The 27,331-nt window shown below is 40.9% G+C and overlaps 1 protein-coding gene across 1 annotated transcript in view; it reads left to right on the forward strand.

Annotated features, from left to right (window-relative positions):
* Positions 1-27,331, forward strand: part of LOC130192607 (CUB and sushi domain-containing protein 1-like) — a 269,833-nt gene that overhangs the window by 162,376 nt on the left and 80,126 nt on the right. Inside the window, exons 11-17 of the mRNA XM_056412699.1 lie at positions 10,290-10,393; positions 12,158-12,270; positions 16,357-16,539; positions 16,716-16,901; positions 21,445-21,585; positions 25,731-25,852; positions 26,154-26,214. Coding sequence (XP_056268674.1) covers positions 10,290-10,393; positions 12,158-12,270; positions 16,357-16,539; positions 16,716-16,901; positions 21,445-21,585; positions 25,731-25,852; positions 26,154-26,214 — 910 coding nt within the window. The remainder of the gene's footprint in view (positions 1-10,289; positions 10,394-12,157; positions 12,271-16,356; positions 16,540-16,715; positions 16,902-21,444; positions 21,586-25,730; positions 25,853-26,153; positions 26,215-27,331) is intronic.

Below are 27,331 nucleotides of genomic sequence, written 5' to 3' on the forward strand. Positions count from 1 at the left end.
ATATGGTTGGTAATGGTCCGACAGCCTGTCAGAAAAATCTGCGAGTGTGCCTGTGTTATTATTTCGTAAGTTTGCGAACGGGCACCTGGTTTTGTGTGTAACGATTATCGACTTGTGTTTTCTTTCTGCCAACTTAATTGCTAACTGCCAGAGGTTGTGAAAAATATGTTGTCAGGAAAATGTGTCCTCACAGAAGAAAAAAGGACTTAGCAGTGTGTTTATGTCTCTCTGTGTGTGTTTCTGTAGGTGTCAGTCATTTGAGTCATCAGTTTGAAACGGATAATTATTGCGTTGGAGTCTGAACCACGCCTGACTGCTCACACACATCCACCCTGAAACGCATCGTCACACACGCCCATTAGGTCTCTAATCATTCCTGTCTTTTTCCTAATGAATTCATATTAGTGTGCGTGGGTGTGTGCCAGTGTGTTATTATGGTCTTGGATGTTGGGTCATTTTCATGCATGATCATCATCCCTTTAGTTTTGGCAGGACACATTCTCTGACATTCTATCAGATTCTGACACATTGTACTTGAAACAGAAATTGAAGCCAGAATATGTTAAAGTCCAGTTTTATTCGACAAGAGATCATTGTTTGGCAACATGGCTGCACAATTGCTCAGGATAAAGACATTAATACCCAATATTCAATGTATTATCATACAGTTTATGCTTTATTACAACTTTCTTCAGAGAACACATTATTATTATTGTCGACCGAATCAATGGCCAGAGCTACAAATATTTAATTTGTTTCTTTCAAAGTTGTAAGACTAACATTTCACCGCTAATTGTTACTTAGTGTTTGTAAGCTGAAGATTGACTACTACTGTCTGCGTATTTGCTCTTTCACTGTATATTTCATTGTGGAGATCTGACATCATTGCTGCCACAGTGAGATACAGGGTCATTTGTATGAATCGCTGCAATGTATACATCATACAGGCCATGCTCAGTGAGGGTGTTGATCAGACAGAAAAATCAGTAAAGTGGATAGTAAATAACGCTCAGTGTCCATGGTAATGGGAAGAAAGTCCCCAGTTGCTGCCTAATTAGCACATTATCTCAAGTCAAGGCTTTTTGATATTCTGGCTTTTGACTGTAATTTGGCAGTCGAACTGCTCATAGTTCATGGTATGAGCTCTTTCTTTGACATTCCACTTCTCTACCAAAAGAGGCTGTCTTGGTGATGCATGAATGTCCCAAGGTCACACTTGTTTTGTTTTCTGCACTGACCTCATGAATAAAAACTATATTTATTGTGGTAATGTCAAACATTGGACTAAAGCATTTGCGAACGTGTGAAAAAAAGAAAAAAAACTCGACCTACAGTCTGCTGTTGCCAGGTAGTTTTCTGCTGTATCAACAGTTAATAATGCGGTTTCCACAGAGCCGTCACAGAGCTGTTGCTCAAACATTGTATGCAGTTTATTCTCCTAAACTATCCAGCCAACAGGTCCACGGCATTCAAAGGTGAGCATTTTACCAGACAGCAGCTGTTTGCTTTCTTACTACTTAAAACAGAAGTCGCCTCGGGGAAAGGACTGCAACACATAAACATGACATAGCTGGATACTTTGAGGGTACAGCCAAGAGGGTAGCATCCTTAGAAGTCTATTTTTAAATTGACTGATACTTTATTTGTCCCACATTGAAACCAGATTCTCAACAACACTGCTACACAACAACCAAGCTAAACACATTGACATTTAAACCCAAGAGGCAGTAATCACCACAGATGTTGCATTCTACTGTGTATCAAACATATTGTATAATAGTGCAGATGTCAGGACACATCACCTCTGAGGAAAGGAATCTCTTGTGTGCCAGATCTCAAAGAATTCAATCGTTCCTCCGTACTTTCTTTTTCCTCACGCAATCCAAAGACATTCAGGTCAGGTAGGCTGTTAATGGGTCTATCTACGTTAGCCCTGTGATTGCCTGGCCATCTGTCTCGGTCACTCTCTGCCCTCTGGTCAGTGCATAGTGGGATCCTTACAAGACACCATGGGAACGACCCACATAACCAGTACTCTAACAGACACAACTCCTGAAACATTGTATTTCCTCAGGAATAACAGTTTGAGCTGATGAGTTGACCTACAGCGTATCAAGTAAACTGTAATGGTTACAGGTACTGGAACCCCAAAGCACGACAAACACAGGAATGCAGGAGGAGGCTGTTTACTTAATGTCTCAGGCAGGGTCAAAACCGGGTGGTCCGTCAAACAGGGCAACAAATCCAAAAGGGGCAGGCAAAAATCTCAAGTCCGGTTAACAGGCAAACAGGGCCCTGTAAAGTTTGGCGGTGACACACACAAGACAATCTGGCAGAGGACAAGTGGAAGTGAGGGAGCTAAATAGAGAGGGACTAATGAGGGGATGGGCTGCAGGTGAGAAGGGCGTGAGGACCAGGTGAAGGTAATGAGGGACTAATGAGGGGATGGGCTGCAGGTGAGAAGGGCGTGAGGACCAGGTGAAGGGAATGAGGGACTAATGAGGGGATGGGCTGCAGGTGAGAAGGGCGTGAGGACCAGGTGAAGGGAATGAGGGACTAATGAGGGATGGGCTGCAGGTGAGAAGGGCGTGAGGACCAGGTGAAGGGAATGAGGGACGAATGAGGGGATGGGCTGCAGGTGAGAAGGGCGTGAGGACCAGGTGAAGAATTTGAGACTAATGAGGGGATGGGCTGCAGGTGAGAAGGGCGTGAGGACCAGGTGAAGGGAATGAGGGACTAATGAGGGGATGGGCTGCAGGTGAGAAGGGCGTGAGGACCAGGTGAAGGGAATGAGGGACTAATGAGGGATGGGCTGCAGGTGAGAAGGGCGTGAGGACCAGGTGAAGGGAATGAGGGACTAATGAGGGGATGGGCTGCAGGTGAGAAGGGCGTGAGGACCAGGTGAAGGGAATGAGGGACTAATGAGGGGATGGGCTGCAGGTGAGAAGGGCGTGAGGACCAGGTGAAGGGAATGAGGGACTAATGAGGGGATGGGCTGCAGGTGAGAAGGGCGTGAGGACCAGGTGAAGGGAATGAGGGACGAATGAGGGATGGGCTGCAGGTGAGAAGGCGTGAGGACCAGGTGAAGGGAATGAGGGATGGGCTGCAGATGAGAAGGGCGTGAGGACCAGGTGAAGGGAATGAGGGACGTGAGAAGGGCGGAGGACCAGGTGAAAAAAGGGGGACTAATGGGGATGGGCTGCAGGTGAGAAGGGCGTGAGGACCAGGTGAAGGAATGAGGGACTAATGAGGGATGGGCTGCAGGTGAGAAGGGAGTGAGGACCAGGTGAAGGGAATGAGGGACTAATGAGGGGATGGGCTGCAGGTGAGAAGGGCGTGAGGACCAGGTGAAGGGAATGAGGGACTAATGAGGGGGCTCGATGGTGTTTTGGGGGGCGGGACATCAAGTGCCTCACAGGCATCCAAAGCTAATTGGCTGCCTGAGGAAGCAGCCTGGGAGTCAGCCCCTCTTAATGTCCGTCTAGATGCCTTACAGGTATCTAAAACCAACTGGATGCCTGTGAGTTAACCTGTATACCAACGACTAGGCAGCCTGGCAGTCAACACTACCTATGATGCCTCAGAGGTATCCTTATTCCAAAGCAGCCTGGAAGTCAACCAGTCTCAACGTCAAGTGCCTCACAGGCATCATTTGAAAGATAACCACTAACCATTAACAATCACTCAAATACAGTGATTAATCTGCAGTAATTAATCTTACTTTGTTACCTAATGTTTTAACCAGATTTAGCTCGCTAGCAGGTTGAAATAACATTACCACAACATTAGCCGGCCCAAAAATAGCTACGTACCTTTGAAATTGTTGAACCAAGTGGGTTAAATGCGCTCCAAATGCGCTCAAGTGGTTTGGGCTCCAAATGGGTGGTTTGAATATGCAATGCGCCAAAAAAGTGGATTTGAATATGCGCCCCCTCCAAGTGGGGGTATTGGATTGGATTGAGGTTTTGGGGGGGGGGACCACTTTCGCGCCCTTCAGGAATGAGGGACTAATGAGGGGATGGGCTGCAGGTGAGAAGGGCGTGAGGACCAGGTGAAGGGAATGGGGGACAATCAGGTGAGGATGACAGGATCTTGAATGACAGGAGAGTTAATTAAACATGTAAGCAGGATGAATTTAACTAGGAAGGTGGGGAATACGTGACATAAACTCTGGCCAACTGGACTGCATTGGTCTGTTGCGTTGGAATTGGACCTCTATGCACATTGAGCTGCAGCAGTTACTTCTGTTTGCTGGTTCACCGTATTGCAGAGGCTCTCCACTGCTGATTTAGATAAATCTTTGGATGAGAATACACAGATAGGGACTTGGTATGCATCCTGCTGCTACGTGTGTCCCTTGTTGTCCAGCTGCACTGTGCGTATGCATTGTACAATTCACAGTAGTTGCAAGATTCAGTGCGCTGTAAAGATGATTTAAAACGCTCTCTTGAATTTCTATGAGCAGAAAAAGTGCTTCTAAAATTCCAATTACATTATCAATATAATGCTCCCTAAGAAACCAAGTCTAGAAAAAAAATGTATATTAAAAGTAATCTGATAAATCATTTATTCCAGGCAGTTTGTAACCGAGCTCTCCCTGGCATGAAGCTGTGGATGCTGTCCTCATGAAGGGGTTCCAGGTTGTTCTCTACTTGTTCACTCGGTTGAAAGACTAAAAGTAATTTATTGTAAAGAATGACCCAAACTTCCATTGTGGCAGCTCACCAATGACTCGACATAGCTGCTCAATCTCAGCAAGGGACTGCTCGTTCACTCTGCCTTCAGGACACCTGTTCCCTGTGTGTACTACTTCTGATAAAGGGGTCACCTCAGTACATAGTTTATACTTTTCATCTACAATTTATTTTGTCACCGGGTCGTAGAAATGCATTCATGCTTCAGTGGACACAACATTCCTCTAAACAAAAAAACCCCACTTCACTTTAGCCTAAATACCATCAGGCCTCCAGCAGAATAGAGCCACCCATGTTATGACCCGTTATGGCAGGGGTCGGGAACCTATGGCTCGCGAGCCATATATGGTGACGGCATATGGCTCCCAGACAATTTTGAGTTAAAAAAAAAAATTTAATTCTCTATCGCGCCAGATTACAGCAGAAGTAATGTAAGGTCCCTTTTCTTAAAGAGCACGTCTTTGTTCTTTTATTAAACTAAACAGCCGACTGTTATTGATTGTATCTACACAGCAGCGTGTCACTTCTGTCTCTACGTGTCGCGTTAACACTTCTCCGCTCGCCGTCTCGCACGCCGCAGAGCTCCGATGCCGGCGTGTGCGTGCGCATTGGGGCGGAGCAAAGAAAGTCACCTGCACCCCCCCCCCCCCCCCCCGTAGTATCATGCAGCACCAGAAGTCGCATTAAAAGCAAGACATATTTAATTTATTATATGTTAAAAATACTATATGGCTCTCAATGAAATATATTTGGCTTTTATGGCTCTCCCAGTCAAAAAGGTTCCTGACCCCTGCGTTATGGTGAACATATTGACTGCTTTGTGTTCTGAAATCTTTGTGTGATGGGAGGAACACCGCCTGTTTGTTGTCGTTGTGTTGGGTGCGATAGTATTTTTGAGGATGCTGGTGTTACTGCGACCCAAATTAAAGTGAAACTTATACCCATGTGCACTACCCTTGCAAGGGGTCACCCCAGCCTATTCTGGAGGTGAAATGGCTCACTGAACATAATTTATTAGATGTGCGCTGAGTGTTGACATTTTAAAGGGTCCCCAATCAAATCTTAATTTAGGGCTGCATAGCAGCGTATAAGTATGGTAGGGAGGCGGCGCTCTGGCCAGAGGTTACTATTCTAAATAACCCTGCATCTGACATGCTCTTTAGCAGGAGGATGAACCTTTACCAGCCTGTCTGTAGCTGAGGCTGCAGTGAAGTAGAACATCATTTATTCCATTATTTAGTTTTTTAAAACTTGTTTTAGATGGATATAAAGAAAGTAAGTTCATGGATTTACACTAGTGTGATATTTCTTCCCACTGTTTGTGGGTCAGCAGCGCTGCGACTTAGCAAGGGAATTTAAGAACTATTCCACCCAATTATGGCTGTGTGCACTCTTGTACCACTCTGACATTAGGCCATAATGATGACTCAAGATCAGAAGACTTTGTATAGTTTTTCATTTTCAAGATTTATTTCCAAGGAAATGGAGCGGGCATCCCTGGGTAGCCATGCAACCCGTTACTGTCCTGCTGTAGATAGCTGAATGGTACAGTGTGCACTGTGTGTCATGTTTTTAAGCCTCGATTGACTGACACTGACTAGCAACGGCATGTGTCAGATTGTTTGGCTTGAGTGGCAAACTCATATCCTCTGTGCATTTAGGCCCAGAGTAGTAGGAGGATTACCATCAGTTTCTCCTCGGCTGCGATCGGGCCCTGAGGAGACCCGAACATTCACAACACAAATTCACGACTGAGTGACGGTATTTCACTGTAGGTTTGGATTGCACAGTGCTCTTAACAATGTTTAAATGGTCTATTGAGCTGCTCTTAGCTGCTTACTAATGACCTCAAAGTGATACCACTTCACCATCCCTTCAAAGAGCATCAACCTTTAAACAGAAACCTAGATTCTTCTCTCTGGTGAATTACTAGTGAGGACCGCAGGATCTCAATAATAAGATGCTGAGATGGACTGTCACTGTACACTTTCTTTCATTGTTGTTTCCTTTCTTTCTCATGTTCTATCTTTGTTTTGTACGATTATATGAATGCTGCTCCTAAAGTCTTTCTAAATGTGCCTATTTGGATCTATTGAACAGCAAAAAGCTTCTTGCTAATGACCTGAGTGTGATAATGCTTAATTTCCTTCCTTCAGTTTGTCTCTTGACTGTCTAGACACACACACACACACACACACACACACACACATACACATACACACAAACATAAATATAGATGGAAATATATAGGCCCCGGAACACAGCTGAACTGTTTTCACACATTCGGCATGCCTGAGCATCATTCTGCCTCAGCTGTTCAGACATACATACCTGAGAAAACCACCTCCTACACACACACACACACACACACACACACACTCACAGGCACAACATAGGGTGTGCATGCGCAGATAGCCGGTGTCTGACTGTTCCGCTTCACTCCTTTTCTGTAGACCACAAGCTGCTGCTTCTGATGAACAATCTTATAAACAACCTCCACTTCTCCGGCAAACACACGCGGCGTGCAACAACACCTGATCTTATACTGTTCATCTTAAATCGTCACCCTTTCTACAGTTGGGATTTTGACATGTATTTTTTTTTATTTTTAAGAAAATCACAAACAGAAGAAAAGGAAGTAATTCCCCTCGAGTCTCAAAGTGCGAGTGTATAGCTTTGATTAACAGCTGAGCCAGCAGAGCCACATAAATGCAACTGGTGCTTGGGACTGTAGTTTAGAAGCTGAATGGACAGTTTGATGTTGGAACTGGGATAAAGAATAAGGAAATTGCCCAGCTGGCATTTCAACGTTTGAAATCATGTTTGAAATGTTTAAATCATGAATCACCATCATGGATCAAGGTTGAATAGCCGTTTAATTTTGTTTCGGTTTTGCGAAGCGAGTCACTGCTGATGCAGCGATGTCGTTTCAGCATTTCATAAACTGCAAGTTTCGTTTTCACATCCCAGTCTTTTCAAATGTCCTCGCTGAAAGGTGTAAAACACACACACATAGAAAATCCACCTGCTCTGTCAGACACACTCTGCAAGTCTAACACAATATACAAGTACAACTCGTTTGTTTTATTTCAAGTCATCATATTTATATTTTATAGCTTTATGTGAAATGTGTTCATTGTAATTCAATATTGTTAAGTAGCCAACAGTTAAACCCAGAATATTATAAAAAATTGTACAACGTCTGACATTTTGAAACAATAGGTGACTCATCGGTTTATAACAGGCATGCAGTTTGCAGAAGGTAAATGTATAAATTGCATATCGGATTACTTTTGACTTTCATCAGAGAGATGAAATTCCCTCTCATAAAACCAAAAATACATCTTCAGGCTTTTTACACTTCCTGAAGAAATTCCCCCTGGAGATGAATACAGTGCATATCTCATCTAATCTAATTTCAAACATCTTTAACTGATGTTTAACAACCAATAAATGGTTTCTGTATCCGCCATATTAGCAGGGTGTTGACTTGATGAGCACTAATGTTGAAGATTTAATTAACATGTCTTTAAAAGAATAAAATAAACAATCTGAAGATTTTGACAATATCGTCTCTCATAAATCCATCTGTTCTTGTGAAGATTTAGAGAGAAGAGGAAATATAATACAAATCACATTAGCAAATGACGTGCAATGGTTTATTAATGCTCCGCGGGATCTGATGTTGGCTGTGAATGAATACCTCATAATGCTGTTTTACCTCTTTCTCACATTATCTCCAGCGATTTAAAACACACTAAACATTGCCAGAGGCTGAAACATGAAGGGTGTAATAAGATAGTACAATGCTTTCCAAAAGTCTGAGTCTCATATTTATTGAGTTACATCTTGAATGTAATTTTCTGATGTCACAGATAAACATGTTTTTTTACTCTTTTTTTATATATCAGGCTGTTTGCATGTCGGTTTGCTTTAGTGTGAGTGTGTGCATGGATACATTCCGTCAGAATAAAGCTTTCCGTGGCTTCTTTGCCATTCCTGTTGTGATGGCAGTTAAACCCTCAGATGGTTCCATATCTTCTTACATCATTTGAACATTTACTCGCTATTTTTTGACAAAGCGCGGCTCAAGGCTTAGACATGTACAGTTGATTCCGCCGAGTTGAATGTTTAGTTACATTCTTATTACCTCTGGTGAGGTTTTTATTCACTGTGCCGTTATGAACCATGTGATGGATTCTTATCGACAACGTCACATGTTCATGGCTCATATTAGTTCTCTATTACACCAGAAACTCTCTGATATAGACCAACATCTTTCCTGAACAGAGGAAATCTACCATCTCCCATTCGGTCATGATGAAAATGATCTATACCTAATATATAATTGACTAATTTTAAGAGGCACATTCGATTTAATGCATGCAACTACAACCAGAAACATGTTTGCAAGTTGGGACTTGGAAGCCAGTGTGTCTGTTCAGCAGCAGAATGTTGTGGTGCGGAGTGCGTAGTTCCCAGAAGTGATGTGTGTGTGTGAGAATGTAAAGGAGGAGGCTGGTCAAATAAAAGCAAAAGGGCTTTCAGTTTCCGAGTTGTGTTCTTCCTCTCTGCTCCCATTCATTAAAGATGTATTATTTTTAAAACACCAACATGTCACTGAACAATGAACTGTTATACCTTTGGCATAGCAGCTTCCATTAAATAAGATGATAGTCACAGCCAAGATCTCTGATTGTCTTTCTCCCATGCTGGCGTAATCATTAGTGCTCACACGTTTCAGAGCAGAACATTTCCTCCCACATGTGTTGCCTCCCGTTAGAAGGTGAACACAGCTACATCCTCTCTCAAAATATCTGTTCCTTCAAATAATACTTTTCTTTTTATGTTATCTAAACAGCATAACTTGTGTGACAGAACATTTTGCATGATTCATTCCACATTCTGACACATCAGGGACTCCTCTGAATCGCCGGCTTTGATCTGTTTGTTATCGATACATTTTGTATGTTGTTTTTGCAAATGTACATTAACCTATTAAAGCACTGTGTGTAGAGTATGTGTGTATATCTATATATATATATATATATATTGGAGTATAAAACTGTTGAGGGTATGCTACTGCGGCATTATTTCAGTCACGTAGAAAATTGAGGAAAAAAAAGTTATTTTTAAAACAACAACTGGGACTTGGACCGGGATGATAGAAGTGTGCTTCCTATTTTTTGCTCAGTTTTTTTTTTCTTCTCTTCGCTGTAATTAAACATGACTTCATGCCATGACGTCATTTTTAATAACTGGACTCATGAGGTCAAGATTTTGGGGGAGGCTGCCGGTCTTTTCAAAATGGTGTTTTCTGTCCACATGCAGCTCTTAACATTATATAGCACTTGCCCAAGAGGCAGTTTGTGAAACTCTCATTTAAATACTAAGTGTTCACCTTTATCCGGTGTTACAATCATTAGTTTCTATTGCTGGAAATTGTAAGGATGAAAAAGCACGAGACCATTGCTGCAGGAATTATAATACATCTTGTATTGTTTTATGTCTTTATTTTTGCTCTTGTCTGTATTCTCACCTTTCCTAATCATCTTGTGTTTATAACTCTTTCTGCTTTTTCCCATTTTGTTCTAGGTGATAAAGCTGTCATTTGAAGAGTTTGACCTGGAAAGAGGATATGACACACTGACTGTGGGAGATGGAGGGAAGATAGGAGACACTCGGAGGGTACTCTACGTGTAAGCGACTCTCATTTGTTAAAGTAGTCTTGAAATGCAGAACACGTTAATGCAGTGGTTCTCAAACTATTTCTGTCGTGCCCCACGTCGAAAGAAGAAAAATGTTCGTGCCCCACCGCACAAACAAAATTTCAACTAAGTGGTCAATGCTGAATTTTTATTGAAATAACAACTTTGTATGATTCCTGTAACTCTATGCTTTTTCAAATAATAGAGAAATAAAGAAAATTGCAATCACTTTGAATTAAACTAGATTGCTCCATCAGACAAAAACAAATAAAAAGTGCAATCACTTTGTTAGAACAGTGCAAATAAAGTTGTGCAAAAAAGAAATAATATTTGGCAAATATCTTATTGTGGCTGCAATTAGCATATTTGGCATTGGATATATTTACAATATCATAACAAAAAGTCAATCTGTGAAAAACTAAACAAAACAAGTTCACATTTTTGGCAATAAAGAGTTTTACACTAAATATCTTTTCAAAACAATAACGTGCAACCGGTGCAAAACACAATTTGTGCAGATATGTGTGAGCCATCAAGTTGTATCAGTATAAGTTCAAATTCACTCAGATTCTGAAAGCAATCAATATTCCCTTGAACGAGAGCCTGCAAATTAATCATTATAATTGAATAAATAAATTTGACTCCAAAAAGATGAAACAAATGATAAACTGAGTCCACCTCCTCTTTGCAGAATACTATGTGTACAATTTAAATCGTATAGTAATGTCCTGTATAACGCACGTCATCATATGACGGATGTTTAATGTCTCTGAGCTTATAGACTCGCGCCAGCACGTTTCCTCGTGAGAGCCACCGAGCTTCATGTGAAACAGCTGAAGGCTCCGTCTCCTCACAGAGTGAAAACAGTGGTGCTTTCAGGGACCTTGTTTTTATTAAATTGAACACGCTGATAGCATCAAAACCGTGTGTAGTTCACGGCACATCTAGGCTTCTCTGTGAATGGAGAAACTCTTGATCAGCGCCTGCACCATCAGTGCAGAAAGCCAAACAACTCTCCCATCTCAGCCCGGGTTCTGTCAGGTTACTGATCAGCTGATGCCACTTTTACAAAGTAATCTGCCTGCATGCGGTATTCACCAAGTTTTCTCTGAAAGAACTCCCGTGGCTCATTTACGTGAGTTGGGTGTAATGTCTCTTAAGTGTCTTTTTAATTTGTTGGGCTTCAAACTGTCCGCTGGGTTTTCAGACATAAAGCACAGACTGCTCTCTCCTCATCTGCATCGCCTGCGGTTGATTTTGATTTTCCGTCCTGCCAAATGTCTCTCCGTTGTCACACAAAGGAGCTCGGACGTCGCGATCGCGCATGCGCAAGCGTAACCTGTTAACGCCATAAACGTAACGTAAACGTTGACACATACTTTGGCAATATGTGAAGTTCTCCGCACTGCCCCCCGCGCCCCACCTGTAATACCTCGGCGCGCCCCACAGTTTGAGAACCACTGCGTTATGGTTGCAGTCAGAGAGGAAATTGGAGAAACATGGACGCTTATTGTGTAGGTCCACATTATGTAACGTATATTTTATTGTGTTACCGTACTTACATTGTTTTGAGGAATTAGTTTTACACTGAACAACATCATATTTGTGTCCATCTAATCATTATTGTTATTTTATATACAATATATGTGTATATAATATATTTCGTAATTTAAGTCCAAAAGATAAAGTGATAAACCAATAATGCTAAATGTTGTGTTACTGTGTGTGTGTGTGTGTGTGTGTGTGTGTGTGTAGACTTACTGGTTCCAGTGTCCCTGACCTCATCGTTAGCTTGTCCAATCAGATGTGGCTACACCTGCAGTCAGACGACACAATCGGCTCAGCAGGGTTCAAGGCAGTCTATGAAGGTACGGCCCCCTCTCACCCACATGTTTCTTTCTCTCCGTCTCTGAAACAAACAAACACACACACACACAAACAGATATATATCCGCTCACATAATGGAGTGTGAAAGTCATTGCGTTGCTGACGAAGTGGTTCAATAGTGAACACAACTGCTGTTGTCTGTCCTTGTGTATAAATGTGAGTGTGTGTGCGGCTGTGCCTTACAAGGAGGTAATAACTGAATTACGAGTCAATTAGCTGATCGTTTTGCTTGGTTATTTTTCACATTACGCCACAGCTAACTCTGATAGAGAGATACAGATGGTGACAGTCACATTGAGTGAAGGTGAGAGGGAAATATACAGTATAAATGTCCCTCTAAATATGTGATATGTAGAACAATACATTTAGTTTATTTGATTATCCACTGCATTTCACCTTGCCAATGCAGCTCTAAATCGCATTAAAGTTAATTGAAGAAAACGTAATTTAATTTACTCGAGACAAAGAGTGAGACAGTCAGAGAGATGTCATTTGAAAAAAGCTCGAGACAGAGGAAGAGGGACACACAAAAAATTTGACAGGAGGAGACAAAATGACAAAATGAGTGAGAGAAAATAAAGTGTCTAGAGGAGAGATTGAGGGAGTGTTAGAGAGGAGGAGAGAGAGAGGGATAGAGGTTGTGCTCTTGGTTCTGCTTCTCTATGTTTGATTCAGTGATGTTGCTGACAGTGTTGTCCGGGTCAGTTACTGTTGAAGGGAATCAGCACAGTGTAGCGACTGTAAGCAGGAAGTGTTGGACATCATATTGCAAAGTTCCCGTGGCTCGGCTAAGATGGTGCTGACCTTGACTTTGTTCGTTTAACATACTCTTTACAACTTGCCCTAAGTGTTTAGGAAGGCCCACCTTAATTATATGACATATATTTTTAAAATGACACTAAAATAAGAGTGAAAACGTCTATAATAACATCTAGATGATCGTGTAGTTTATCCCCCAGGATAACTGAACAACCGCCTGCGGTGTCTTTTGTGTGCATGTCCTTGCATGTATATATGTGATGATGTCACATCATATAATGTCACCATGTTAATCACATTGATCAGAGAACCCCCCCCCCCTCCGAGAGCCTTCGGTTTTCAGGCCTGCAGGAAAACACGTGCGTCGCTTTCTTGCTTTTTTGATGATGTCATGTTACACCTGTCAACTACTGCAGTTATTTGTGTGTACGTGCGTGTGCATTTTAGAGAGCGAGAGAAAGAGAGAATAAACACACACAGCACATTACGATAATTGAGGCTTACGGCGAAATGCTGCTTTTAGGCTGATGGCAATCGGCTGTGAAAAGAGTAATGATGTAAATCATGGACTTTATTTTTTAACTCATCAAAGGGCTGAAAATGTTGATTGAATGTCTCGGTGATTCATCCATAATATCACAAGTATAATTGTTACTCTATGGAAACATCTGGATACCATCCTTGTTCCTTTACTGCCGATTCAAAACCAGCCGGGAGAGCATGGAGCTCGTATTGTTTTCACTTTTTGAGTCTGTGTGTGTCAACATTACCACACGCGTAGTAAATAGATAGAGATAGATAGATATATACTTTATTAATCCCCAAGGGGAAATTTGTCGTGACAGTAGCAGCAACACACAAGAGTAAAAACAAAACACAAAATATAAGAAACAGGGATGAAAGATATAGAAGTATACAAGTAAAATAAAAGTAAAATACAAAACAAAATATATATGTAAATATACAACACACATGCATACACAACACACAACAACACTGACAAATCAAATACACAAAATATTAATAAATAATAAAGAGTACTATATTTATATGTGGGTCTATTTGAGCACATATTTTGTACATTTAATAGCATCAAGATTGACGCAGTGGCAACACTTTACAGGTGTGAAGTTAAAATCAAAATGAAGACCAATATGACGAAGATAGGTGTGGTCCAAGCAAGGACAATGAAATTAGGGATTTAGGTAGTGGGGAAATGCCTTTGGCCCCACAACTTGGTGCCTCTGGCCTGATTGGCGTCGTAAAAAACTATAATTGCAAGTTTGTTTTTGGATCTCACTTGCTGAAGGTGTCAGTTAATAATACTGCAAATGCAAGAACTTCCATCAGTGAGCCAAAGACTGAACTCGTTGGGTGATAGAAAGTAACCTAGTTCATACAATTCTTTGGTAGGTAGTTGTTTGACTGCTGATACTCACACAAGCAGTTGGAGAAACCAACAAAGTGAACCACTCCTGCATGCAGCTGCTTTAACATGTGATACTTGCATGACTTGATCATAACAACTTCAGAATGTGAATTGTTCTTGTCCTCCAAAACCAAATGAACCGAAATCAAATGTGGCTGGAATGTATTGAAGGACGTCTAAACCTGTGTGATTATTAGGGTTGCCTTGAAACATGGTTGGCAGTAATGTAAATTGAATGTTTGTATCTAATGGGTAAAAACACCAACAAATATATATATTGCAAGGTCCCAGAAGTCGATGTTTTTTCTTCTTCCTTTTGCTTTGTAACATTCGAATACATTGTTCCTCCAACTATTGTTGTTTCTATTTTCTATTCTCAATAATGTGCAGTATATTTCTTTGTATACTATATGACATTTTGAAAAGAAAAGAGACAGAGGCATACAATGTATTAAGTTGTAAATCTAGGCCCTGCACTCTCTTTCAACTTTGAAAGAAAGGAAAGGAAAATAATGACAGAAAAGAAAATAGAGAGCAAGAAAGCTGCTACCACCATAATGACAGACTTACCAGGGGCTCAAGATCGTTGATATCCATCCTGACACTCGTCAACTGTGTGACAGATTGCTCTAGGCCACGCACACACACACACACACACACGCAAACACACACATGCACGCCTACGACTTCTTTAAGTATTCTACTCTTGCGGGTGTAGTTATATCCCAACAGATAGTGAAAGTGAAGAACATGCGCGCGCACACACACACACACACACACACACACACACACACACACACACACACTGCTCACCTTGAGATGTATTTGCCCAGAGCGAATCCAGGAGCGTGGTGGAGCATGTGTTACAAGATGACAGACGTCTGGTAGAATGTCACATTTTAAATGAATATACACTTTTATTAATCCCTAAGGGGAAATTAGTTCTCTGCATTTAACCCATCCTTAGTTATTAAGGAGTGGAGAGAGGGAGGAGCAGTGGGTAAAAACATACTGCCATTAATGGAAGAAGGGATACAAAAAGGGAGTGACAAAATGAATGCAATATGATTGTAGGCCAGTCTGGCAGTGCTGCTAATGTGACTCTCATGCCAGAACGCAGTGTATTGAATCAGATTGAGAGATCGGGAGCAACAAGAAGAAAATTGAGCACAGTGGGACCGGGGACAATTTGAAATAAGACCAGGCCGAAATAGAGGGATGAAGATAAAGAAACAAGGAGAGAGAGAGTGTGTGTGTGTTTATGAGAAGGAGTTATATGTAAAATAAAGTCACACACATGAGTGTTGCTCTTTGATTGGTACCTCCTGCTGGTTTCTTAACAAGTATGCATTGATCAGTGTGTTTGCGTCTACCTGTGTGCCTCCACTATTTGTTTTGCCTTTCACAATTAAAGCTGGAATACACTATAATTACCCTGATGACAATTAGTTGCAACAAGGGAAACACTAACATACATTTATCAACACAACAGTGTCAATAATGGAGACTTGGAATTTGGAGTTTTTTTGCTGCATTGATGCTGTAAAGTAGCCATTGCTTCCCTTTTTATTGTTAACCCTAACCACACGCCTGAAAGAGGTTTTTAAATGTCACAGTCTAGAGACAAGGATGTCAACTGGCAAATTGGCAACTGCAACATTATCATATTACATAAGGATGAACCAGATTTCCATAAACATCCCAGACTGAATGTTCCAATTTGCGTCACCGCCGATCTAAAACTCAATGATGCATTTTATTGCCATTTAATGCCACCTGACGAGTAAGAACAGACGCCACCTTATCTGAATGTCACCATGTGGCATGTTGACATTAATTATCGGCATTAAAACATGGCTGCATGTGTCATGTGTTCCAGAGATCGACCGGGGAGGCTGTGGGGATCCTGGGGTGCCGGCATTTGGTCGTCGAAGCGGCGATCGCTTCCAACACGGTGAAGTGTTGACTTTCTTTTGCCAGTCGGCTTTTGAACTGGTGGGAGAAAAGACCATCACGTGCCAGCACAATAACCAGTGGTCTGGCAACAAACCCAGTTGTACCTGTAAGTACACACAGTCTATGCCGAGATCTTTATGTTTGTGTTGATTGTTTTCCTGTTTTCTTTTTGCAATGTCATTACGGCCTATTGGGCTTTTTTTGCTTGTATTCGTACCCAATAACCCATCAACTTGACCTCTTTCCTTCCTGCCTTGTTCCTTTGTTGCTTCCTGTTTGTAGTTTCATGTTTCTTCAACTTCACGTCGCCATCCGGGACTGTATTGTCCCCAAACTACCCCGAGGAGTATGGGAACAACCTGAACTGTGTGTGGTTGATTATCTCGGAGCCGGGAAGCCGCATTCATCTCCTCTTCACTGACTTTGAACTGGAGCCACAGTTCGACTGGTTGGTGATCAAAGATGAAGGTAATTGAATTGTAATATGTTAGTTTCTCAATTAAAACCTCAGGAAATGCATAAAAGCATATTTTAAATTGCTGAAATATTGGATGTGCATACAGGAAAAATTGTCAAATAATCTGGATGTGCACTTTTTCTCAATTTAAGTCTATAACCAACGAATAAAGATTATCTCTAAATGGGTTTGGTTGAGGAATGGCTAGAAAGGGCTGGAAAGTTGTAATATTTATTTTATTGTGCACTTTTCCAATACAGACAGAAAACAGGGCAATTTGATAACTCATTGTCGTCAACGTTATTGATTTAAACTGAATCAACTGAAGCCCTTGTTTGACTGCCTTGTCATTTAAGATGTAATTGTGCTCAATCGGCCGGCTGTAAACATGTCCCTCTGCATGGATGTTTTTTGCAGCAGCGTTTGGAAAATTGCAGGGCAATTAGTGCTGTTCCACTGGGCAAACTGAAATTAAAGTTGTTTCTTCAAAGTCTTCTAGTTTGTTCCGCTTGGTGATCGGTCACTAGTGTCACATGGTAAAAACTCTGTACGTCTTCCTTTCAGAAATGAAAACAAAAAATGAAAACTCATTTTATAACTGACCTGACCTCTTGAAAGTAATCAAGATTTTGAAAGCTTCATGATATTTGCTGCCAAAAAGAGCTCTGTAAATAAACTTTTGGATTAGATTGGGAAAGTACGGCGAAAAACCACAAAGACTTTTCACTGCTGTGAGAAATATTACACATCAACATTTGGTGAACTTTTAAGAACAAACATAAGTCAAATCAGTTAAATTGCTTTTGTCAAACCATGAACAGATGTTGACTTGTAAATACCTCGTAAATAACCAGTATCAATTAATATGGCACCCATTAAATTATTACTAATTAATGTACAGAAGGTTAACTACCATACAAGTGTGCATACTTTACAATTCAAGATTCTGCTGCACCACAGTACTTAACAGGCTGAAGTATAATAAACACAAGTTAACAAGTGGTATCACTCAGCAATGTAACGGTGCTCTCATTAGCAAAACAAAATAACAAATAAGTTATTTTTAGAAGCGGCTCACTCCTCAAGTGTTGCTCATCCGCCATTAATAATATACATTGATGATTAATTTGCATTGTCGGAAATTCTATCCTCATGTCACATTGGTATCTTATCAATTTTTCTGTTATGCAGCCAATTGTGTGCCACAGTCTGCTTCTATGCCTTTAAACATGCAGCATCCATACGAAAGAGCTGCTTTCGACCAAGAGGAAAATAAATCTGCATCCTAATTCACCTGCATTTCCATTCACCAAGGACTGTATGTGACCTTGACATTCAATACTTTTATCCCTGTGTAATAAATAGAACAATGAAATACAAAAAAATGGCAAGAAAAAGTGAACAGAGCAACCATAGTAATAACCCATAAATCACATGAGCTGGGAAACAGTACGATAAAATCATGCCTCCAAAATCTGATAAAGCTGAAGGGTATGCTCTTGAACTATCAATGGTTAACATCATCAGAAAGCCATTGTTGTCATCTAATAAAAGAGCTCATGGTGATAGACTTTTACTCAAGGCATTTCTGTGAATCTCCCCTCTTAGATAAGTAAGCGTAGGACCGTGTCACTCTTTCAGCGATTGTTGCCATTCTTCTCTTGTGCTCCCTGTCTCCTGCCTATCAATGCAATAATGAATATGTAAAAAAGAGCTTTTGGGTTATTGAAGAGCAAAGTGAATCGCAATTTGAAACTCAGTCGCCATGTATCTAATTGAGTCTTAGGAAGTCAAGGAGGAAATAAAAAGAAATGTTTCTGTGGAATTGTTATTGAAGAATTCCAATTCCAGCTTTATCACTGAGGTGTTCTTGCCTCTCCCCCTCTGTCCCCGTCAGGGTTGCCAACTCACACGGCTTTCAATTACACCATTTGTTGTTGGAGTCTTCAGAGGATTAAAAAAAATATAACAAATATATATATATACTGAATTCCTAACGATGTGTTCTTAATAACTCTACGATTAATAATGCTGATTGCTCTCTGCTTTATTTAAAGGATCGGAGATCAGGAATAATCTGAAAGTTTGAATATCCTTCTCTTCAGCTATTGTCAATATCCGGTACCGTAAACGTTTAACATGTTAAGGATTCTCGTGTATCTGATATTGTACCTGCCATTAAAATGTATAGTTCAAAAGTAAAGTATACAACATTATAAATCAATAGAATATCATACAATGAATGCACTCAATAACCAGAAAAAGTATTTACTTTATTATTGCAACAGCAAATATATACACGCAATAGCTGTGTATGAGCATGGATTACCAGGACTGGATTTAAAGACTATGAACAAACATATGATTGCAGATGCCATTGGGTCAGTTTAAGCATCACTAAAACCACAAAGTTACTTGCATTTTTGAGAGTGACCTTTTCAAATGTATTCAAATGTAATCAATGAAGGAACCAGCACACAAGACACCACTTAGTAGATGGCACTTAGTGGACCAACACAAAAGCCATAATGACTATCACCAGTGCTGCTTCTCCTACCTCTACAGAACCGCAGGTGTTTTCTGATGAATCACAGTTTCTGCTGCAGCACCAATCTGCTCGACTCCTGGTGGGCCATCAGCAACAACAAGCATTGTGTCGGTTCTGGCTGCGAACTGACGTGTTGCATGCCAATAGCTCATCAGCACAAGTTTACATTTATAATCGCTGATCGCACTCCAACTCCATCACAATCTCACAATGTCTCTCACATACTCGTGATCATTATGGCGCGGCTGCTGGTGGTAAATCTGTTTATTTCTACCTGCTATAAGCTGCTGTTGCTGGCTGCGGCCATTGATTTATCTATCAACCACCTCAGCCTCCTCCTGTTCATGTGTCTTATCACCATGGCTGGGGATGGCATTTCTTTCCTTGCGCATTATGTTTATTCCATATCTCACTGATACGGGCCTGCTGGGTTCTGTTCCGTGTAGCCCTTTAGGGTTATATTATACTCCCTACTGAATCCGTCGCTGCTGTTTGGATCATTTGGGAGCACTTCAAGAGCAATGTATTCTGACAAAAAAGTGTGTCGTTGCAGTAAATGATACTATGCTGTGACACAAATGTCTCAGACAGAAATGAGGTGATGCATGGTTACAGCTGCACAGGCCAGTGGGGGACGGGTAATGGGTTCAGGGCCATTCAATGGGTCCTTTAATGGCTATAGAGCGATGCCTTAATGCCAGAGCATATCTTAACATAGCAGCCAGGTTGAGCCATTCAGTGCAATCGTATATCCTTCAGGGGTTTGATTGGTACTTTGAACAAGATAATGCCCCCTGCCACGGTGACAGAATTGTCTAGGAATGCATGGCTCAAAACACCTCCAGGTGAAATGATGTTAATGCTCTGGACACCACAATCCCCCCATATCAGTCTCTTTGGGATTCACTCAAATGCAGCTTCTGTAGAATAAAGCATCTACTCACCAACCTCTGCCAGTTGTGACACTATAACTCGACAGGCCCCGCCGAGACATGCAGGAGCTGTGAGGACTAGAGGTGGTCCAATGTGGTACTGAACACGGTCACTGAGAGAATAGTTGTTGTTGTTGTTGGTTTGGTTGGATGAGATGAAAATAATCTGTTTTGATGTGCAGCTACAATGACGTTTAGGAATTGTTGCCGTTTTTTGTTTTCTCTCTCACTTTTGGATATTGTTAACTTGCACTTGACTTTTAAAAAAATCTGATTATGCAGTGAACAATAACAGAGATGGTTGCAAACAATGCCAGAGACGATGTAAAATTGCCTTGTTTTAGCACAGTGATGATGTGTTTCATCTCAATAGTCTCAGAAAAAGACCTGAACCTGTCAAGAATGCTAGTTATTCTTCAATGGCCTTAAAAGAAACAGTGCTTATTATCTAAGAGTCATTGTTTTTCATGAGCTTATAATTAGTCATTTATTTCTACATGGGCAGCAGGTCCTCTTCACCGTCTCACCAGCCTGTTTCACCATTGACAGTATTATTCCTAATTGGTCTTAAATCTTCTTTTCTTTTGAATTATGTTTTGATACTTTAAATGGTTTTATGTGAAGCACTTTGAAATGAGCGATACTATGAACATACACATACAATTGCCTTTGAGAATTGGATGAAGTGAATTGAAAGGGTTCTTTTCACTATATTAAGTATGGAATCCCTCTGAAAGGCAGGTGATTGACTAACAGTGCTATCCATTGTGCCACCGACAGAGTATTTATGAAAGCATGTACATTGGTACAATTTGTATGCAAAATAACACCAAAACAACATATTAAGATGTGCTAATTTTAACGAGAATCGTAAGACCTATTGAGTCATATTTAAGTAATTTTATTCCCGTACCGTATAACATTTTATCTCTCGATGTCTCTCGTGGTGTTTTATTATTCCCTTTTACAGGAGTCCTTCACTTTCCAAGTATGTCCTTGGCCTAATGTTATTCAGACCAAATTAGATAAGCAGCATTAAAACGTGTCTGTAAAAGATTGTCTGTTCCATTTCAGGCCTGTCTGAGCCAACAACATTTGGGACGTTCTCGGGCAAAGATGTTCCATCACAGATCGCCTCGAATGGACACATCATGAGACTGGAGTTTCAATCTGATCACTCCAATACTGGAAAAGGCTTCAATATCAGCTACACCAGTATGTGCCGCCTGCCTGCCTACCTACCTACCTACCTACCTACCTTCCTAATTACCTACCTACTTACCTGCCTGTCTGCCTACCTACCTATCTTCCTACTTACCTACCTACTTACCTACCTATCTGCCTACCTACCTGCCTACCTACCTATCTGCCTACCGATCTGCTTACCTACCTGCCTGCCTACCTACTTACCTGCCCACCCATCTGCTTTCACCCACCTGCCTGCCTGCCCACCCTGCCTGCACCTGCCCACCCATCCTGCCCACCCATCTGCTTACCCACCCACCTGCCTGCCCACCCACCTGCCTACCCACCTGCCCACCCATCTGCTTACCCACCCACCTGGCTACCTATCTGCCTACCTGCCTACCTATCTGCCTACCTATCTGCTTACCTACCTACCTGCCTGGCTACCTATCTGCCTGCCTGCCTACCTATCTGCCTACCTATCTGCTTACCTACCTACCTGCCTGGCTACCTATGCTTACCTGCCTACCTATCTGCCTACCTATCTGCTTACCTACCTGCCTGCCTGCCTACCTATCTGCCTACCTGCCTACCTGCCTGGCTACCTATCTACCTACCTACCTATCTGCCTACCTGCCTACCTATCTTTTTGTGTCTGTCTGTTGATTAGATTTACTAAAAAACATATACAACCTTTCTTAGAGGTCAGCTGGTTTATGTCTTATCGATAGATGCAACAGTTTGTGTGTGATCAAAAACAAAGACATACAGACAAAAAGTTGTCTATTATCCAATGCAGCTGCAATATACACTATGTTCTGAATAAGGGAAGATGTTCTCACCTTTTCCTAAAGCACTTGCCATCAATGTCTTGCTGTGTTGTTGCCATTCTTCTTGACTGACTGCTATTTGTATGTCTTACTCATGCTTTACTTAGTCAAACCTGCCTCATTGTCAGCTTTGAACCTGACTCTGCACCCTGTATGTACCTGCTCTCAGCTGAACTAGTTCTGCATGACTAATTCTGAGTCATTCTTTTTGATTCCAATGCGATTTTGCAGCATTTCCCACACACTGTCTCCCAAATGACCTTGTCTCTGACTTTCCTTTGAGAGGTTACATTTGACAAGTGAAAGTACAATAAAAGATGTATTATCTCTTCAGCAGCACAGAATACAGAGTCCTACCTCTCATCCTATTGCAAAAAATGTCCCTTTTAGAATAGAATATACACTTTTATTTATCCCCAAGGGGAAATTAGTTCTCTGCATTTAACCCATCCTTAGTTATTAAGGAGCAGTGGCGAGGAAGCCTGGAAGCAATCTGCAGGGGTTCACACTTGCCTGCTGTTCAACGACTTCAACTTGGCAATGGATGGGGAGGCATCGAACTACCTACTCCCCCTATTGAAGGACTAACCCCCCTCTACCTCTGAGCTAAATCCTAACACAAATTAAATGCACCATTAGAAGCAAAGCAAATGCCATTAGAGTCCCTTTTCATCTAGAGAAAGCCTTTTTCTACTCTTTTTATACATATTTAATTTAAGTCATATAATTTTCTTTGATGAAACATTTTGAGAATGTAATTTGTACATTAACAGCGATTTAAGAAGCAAAGAAAGCAAAGAAAATGCCAATTAGAGTCCTTTTTCATCTAGAGAAAGCCTTTTTCTACTCTTTTTCTCCATATTTATTCTTGGTAAAGTCATATCATTTTGTTTGATGAAACATTTTGAGAATGTAATTTGAATTTGTAGATTAACAGCGATTTAAGAGTGATCAGGCATTATGTGCAGTTTCACTAATTTGGCATTTTAATGCATATATGAATATCAATTGGTATTGCTGTGAGTATATATTTACGTACATAACGTTGTATAATGCAAACTTTGACACGGCATAATAAATATCAATAATTTATGACTTAAATTAGGGTAAATTCCTCCTTTAGGGTAAATATGTGTCACGTCTAAAGATTTATTTCAGCAGCTACATTATATCTAAGGACATCAATGCTATATTGAGATAACGGTGTATTCAAATAGTGATGATCACTGTTGTACTGTTTACAAAACCATAATGAAGGACAGTTAGGATTCTACTCTATAGTATTGCATTGTTTGAGCTGGACTGCATTCCAGCCGAGCCGCAGCGTGTTTGACTCGCTCTGAGCCGAACTCAATACGACTCACTTTGAACCAAGAAACAAGAATTCATTGGGCACTAGGAAAAAGTCTCACTGCATCCCTTTGAATAATCACTCGTTTCCAGTACAAGCTACACCTCCCTATGTGGGAAGAGAGCCCTTTGACACTTCATTTTCAACATAAATGGTTCACTCTTATTAAAAACAATTACAAAAAGCTGACCCGATCTGCTAAAATTAGTTTTCTCTGACCGGGCCTTATATTGCCAATTCACTGTGCCGATTGCTGACTCCTCACACACTAATATTAAATGGCTGGCCCCCAGGCGGGAGGGGCCACTAGTGAGGACACTGATGAGTACATCCATGCTCTCCAGCCACAGACACAGTGGAGGAAAACCATAGACTATATTTCTTTGGGTAAAACAGTTTGCTCACTTTTATTGTTTTGGACTGTGTATTATGCAAAAGAAACTACACACACACACACACACACACACACACACACATCCGACTGCATTGCGGCACTGAGACGCTGCTCTGTGGCAAGGGACCCGGTTAGTGCATCCCTTTTTTGATGGGCATCAACCTCACATTATGGGCATTTTACACCCGATTACAGACATGAGACAGACTTTAGACAAATATAATGAGAGTGTATCTGTTGAAATGTGTCAATTCAGTCATACAATACCTGGCGGAGATCTGCACTCAACTGAATTCAATTCAATTCAATTCAGTTTATTTGTATAGCCCAATTTCACAAATTACAAATTTGTCTCGGAGTGCTTTACAATCTGTACACATAGACATCCCTGTCCCAAAACCTCACATCGGACCAGGAAAAACTCCCAAATAACCCTTCAGGGGGAAAAAATGGAAGAAACCTTCAGGAGAGCAACAGAGGAGGATCCCTCTCCAGGATGGACAGGTGCAATAGATGTAATGTGTACAGAAGGACAGATTTAGAGTTTAAATACATTCAATGAATGTGACAGAGTGTATGAATAGTTCATAGTAGGCATATTCCACGATGGAGACCTCCACGATCCATCAGGCAGATGGCGGTAGAGAGGAGGAGTGGGCGGAGTCTCAAATGCCCTCGTCTAGGACTGCATTTCTTCCGCCTTATTTTCGAAACCATCATATTGATCTCCATCTTTCACTCGTGCTTCTTCTCAGTTGTTTTGCTTGTCCATTTACACACAATCTCATCTCACACTTCCTTCATCTAAAACTCTCGCAAGTGCAATCTCTCTTCTCCCCGCTCTGATCTAACACATATCATTTGAATATGTTGTCTATTGTCATTTTGACATATGCATGCATCTCATCTTCTTTATCCCCACAAACCTTTCGACTACTTTTTACTGTCACTACACTCTGGTGTGTGAAAGAATACGTGGTTATTTTACGTTTGCTTTTCGGCTTTGTATGCAATATATGTGTGCATGCATGGTGCACGTCATGTTTTTGTATTCATCTGCCGGTATATTCAATATACAGTATGTGCGGACTATTTGCATGTCTGCCCTTTACTCTCTTGCTCTCATTTTTTCCATCTATCTTTATTTTTCTCTGCTTGCTCTCATTTCCCCTCCATCAGTAGCTCATCAACCTGAGACGGGTCCAATCACTGGGTGTGTGCTCTGGATGGGATCAGGTTAATATCTGGAATAGGGATGATTTAAGACGAACATGACGTGGTTGAATCCACGTGAAGATAATTCCATTCCCGTATTGCCATGTCAATAGAGATATCGCATTTACTGACAGTGATTTTCACACTTTTTATTCGGTATTCAAATAAATTCAAATACCTTGTATAACCATGCAAATAGCCATGCTATCTATGGTCTGTAGGCACAATGGTGCTTTTTCTGTCGCTGTTGTCTGTTTTTTCTGTTTTCATTTAGCTGCAAAGAAGTTTGACTTTGTTTCGGTTCATTTCGTTTCTTAACCGTTTATTGAGATAGTTGTCTATCGGCTGCTTTTTAACTTTTCTCTCATTGTTTTTTTCGCTGTAGCATTTGGGCAGAATGAATGTCATGACCCAGGAGTTCCTGTCAATGGTCAAAGGTATGGCGACCAATTCCAGCTGGGCAGCTCTGTGGCTTTTCGCTGTGATCAGGGATTCATTAGGACACAGGTAAACATCCCATATCTGTCTTAATCTATAAGGTGTTCCCCTCAAATAAATGCAGATGTTTATTAGTAGTATGCATTATGAGTATGCATATTTGGTGTTCGTAATAGCGGTCGAAGTAACATGCTATTTATTGTTTTCTCCCCTGTACTTAATGTGTCTCTGTATAAACAACTTTTGATTGGATTTACTTGTATTTATATTTATTTCTTAGTTTTGTTATTTTTTCAGCTAGTATATTGTCTTTAAAAAAGAAAGAAAAACAAACCTGAGTATCATATCCTTTTTCCAGGGGTCTGATCAGATCACTTGCATCATCCAGGATGGAAATGTAGTTTGGTCGGCGGCTGTTCCTCGCTGTGAAGGTACACACACAGACAAACGGTTTACTATGTAAATGAGCAATGGCCACACTATTGAACATGTAGTTCCCAGAATATAGGGTGACAAAGCAGCTTAAGTGTGCTTCTACAATTTAGGACTTCCACTACATTTCCTCGTCTAACTGCTTTTGCCTCCCGCCTCCCCACACGTATTCAGCTTGTTTGTGCACATCTGTCACTCTCAACAATAATCTTAAATGAGATTGGCACAAGTTCAACTGAAACTAATTCAGGGAGATGCAGACTCCGCTATACAGAGATGTATCCATACTGTGCAGATGTGTGACTATTTGGAAGTAATAATAAAAAGGACAGGGAATGCAATTATTTCAACACTTTTTAAAGGGTAATGTTGTCCACTGGCCTGTGAGAATTTGTGTCTGTTTTTTTTTTTTTAATCTCCTCTATCTTGAAATTATTGTCTGAATGACATTATCAAATGTTGGCTGTTGTTAATAAATAGGATGGAGGAGACAATCCAATTGAATAGGGCTGTCGCCTTATTAAATATTGAGTATGGGAAAATATTATCCCTCCCATTGGACAGGGAAGGATAGTTATGCTATATTTCTAGAATGACTTTCTCTTGTGCATCCCTTCCGTGATTACCATAGCTTCAGTGTGCATAAAGGGGGTAAAATAAAATCTGGAGTTATGTTGGCAATCAGAAGGATGAAAGTATCAGCAACTTGAGAACAGAGTGTGAAAGACAAGCCACATTACATATTGGAGAAAGAGCACTGGATAATAAAAGGATCATGAACTCCAGGTCTAAAGTTGTTTTAAAGGATGTTTCTATACTTTATAGCTCAATATGTGTGCTAAACAGGCCGTACCAAAATGTAAACCCATTAACAACATTATTAAGTATTTTATTGATATGAACGAAAGCTAACTTGCATTTTAATGTGCCGGGATTTAGATTTTGTGACTCTTACCTATACATGTGTGTCAAGACCTGCCAGCTATGCACAGCTATTTGAATTGCCGGGAAATGAGGAGTCACTTTCTGGGATCATTTGAGACATAAATATATACTTCATTTGCTCTATGAATTATTATGCTATAATTACTTTAGCCCTTTTTTCAACATGAGCAT

The sequence above is a fragment of the Pseudoliparis swirei genome, chromosome 4 (assembly GCF_029220125.1).
Source record: "Pseudoliparis swirei isolate HS2019 ecotype Mariana Trench chromosome 4, NWPU_hadal_v1, whole genome shotgun sequence".
In the NCBI taxonomy this organism is placed as follows: domain Eukaryota; kingdom Metazoa; phylum Chordata; class Actinopteri; order Perciformes; family Liparidae; genus Pseudoliparis; species Pseudoliparis swirei.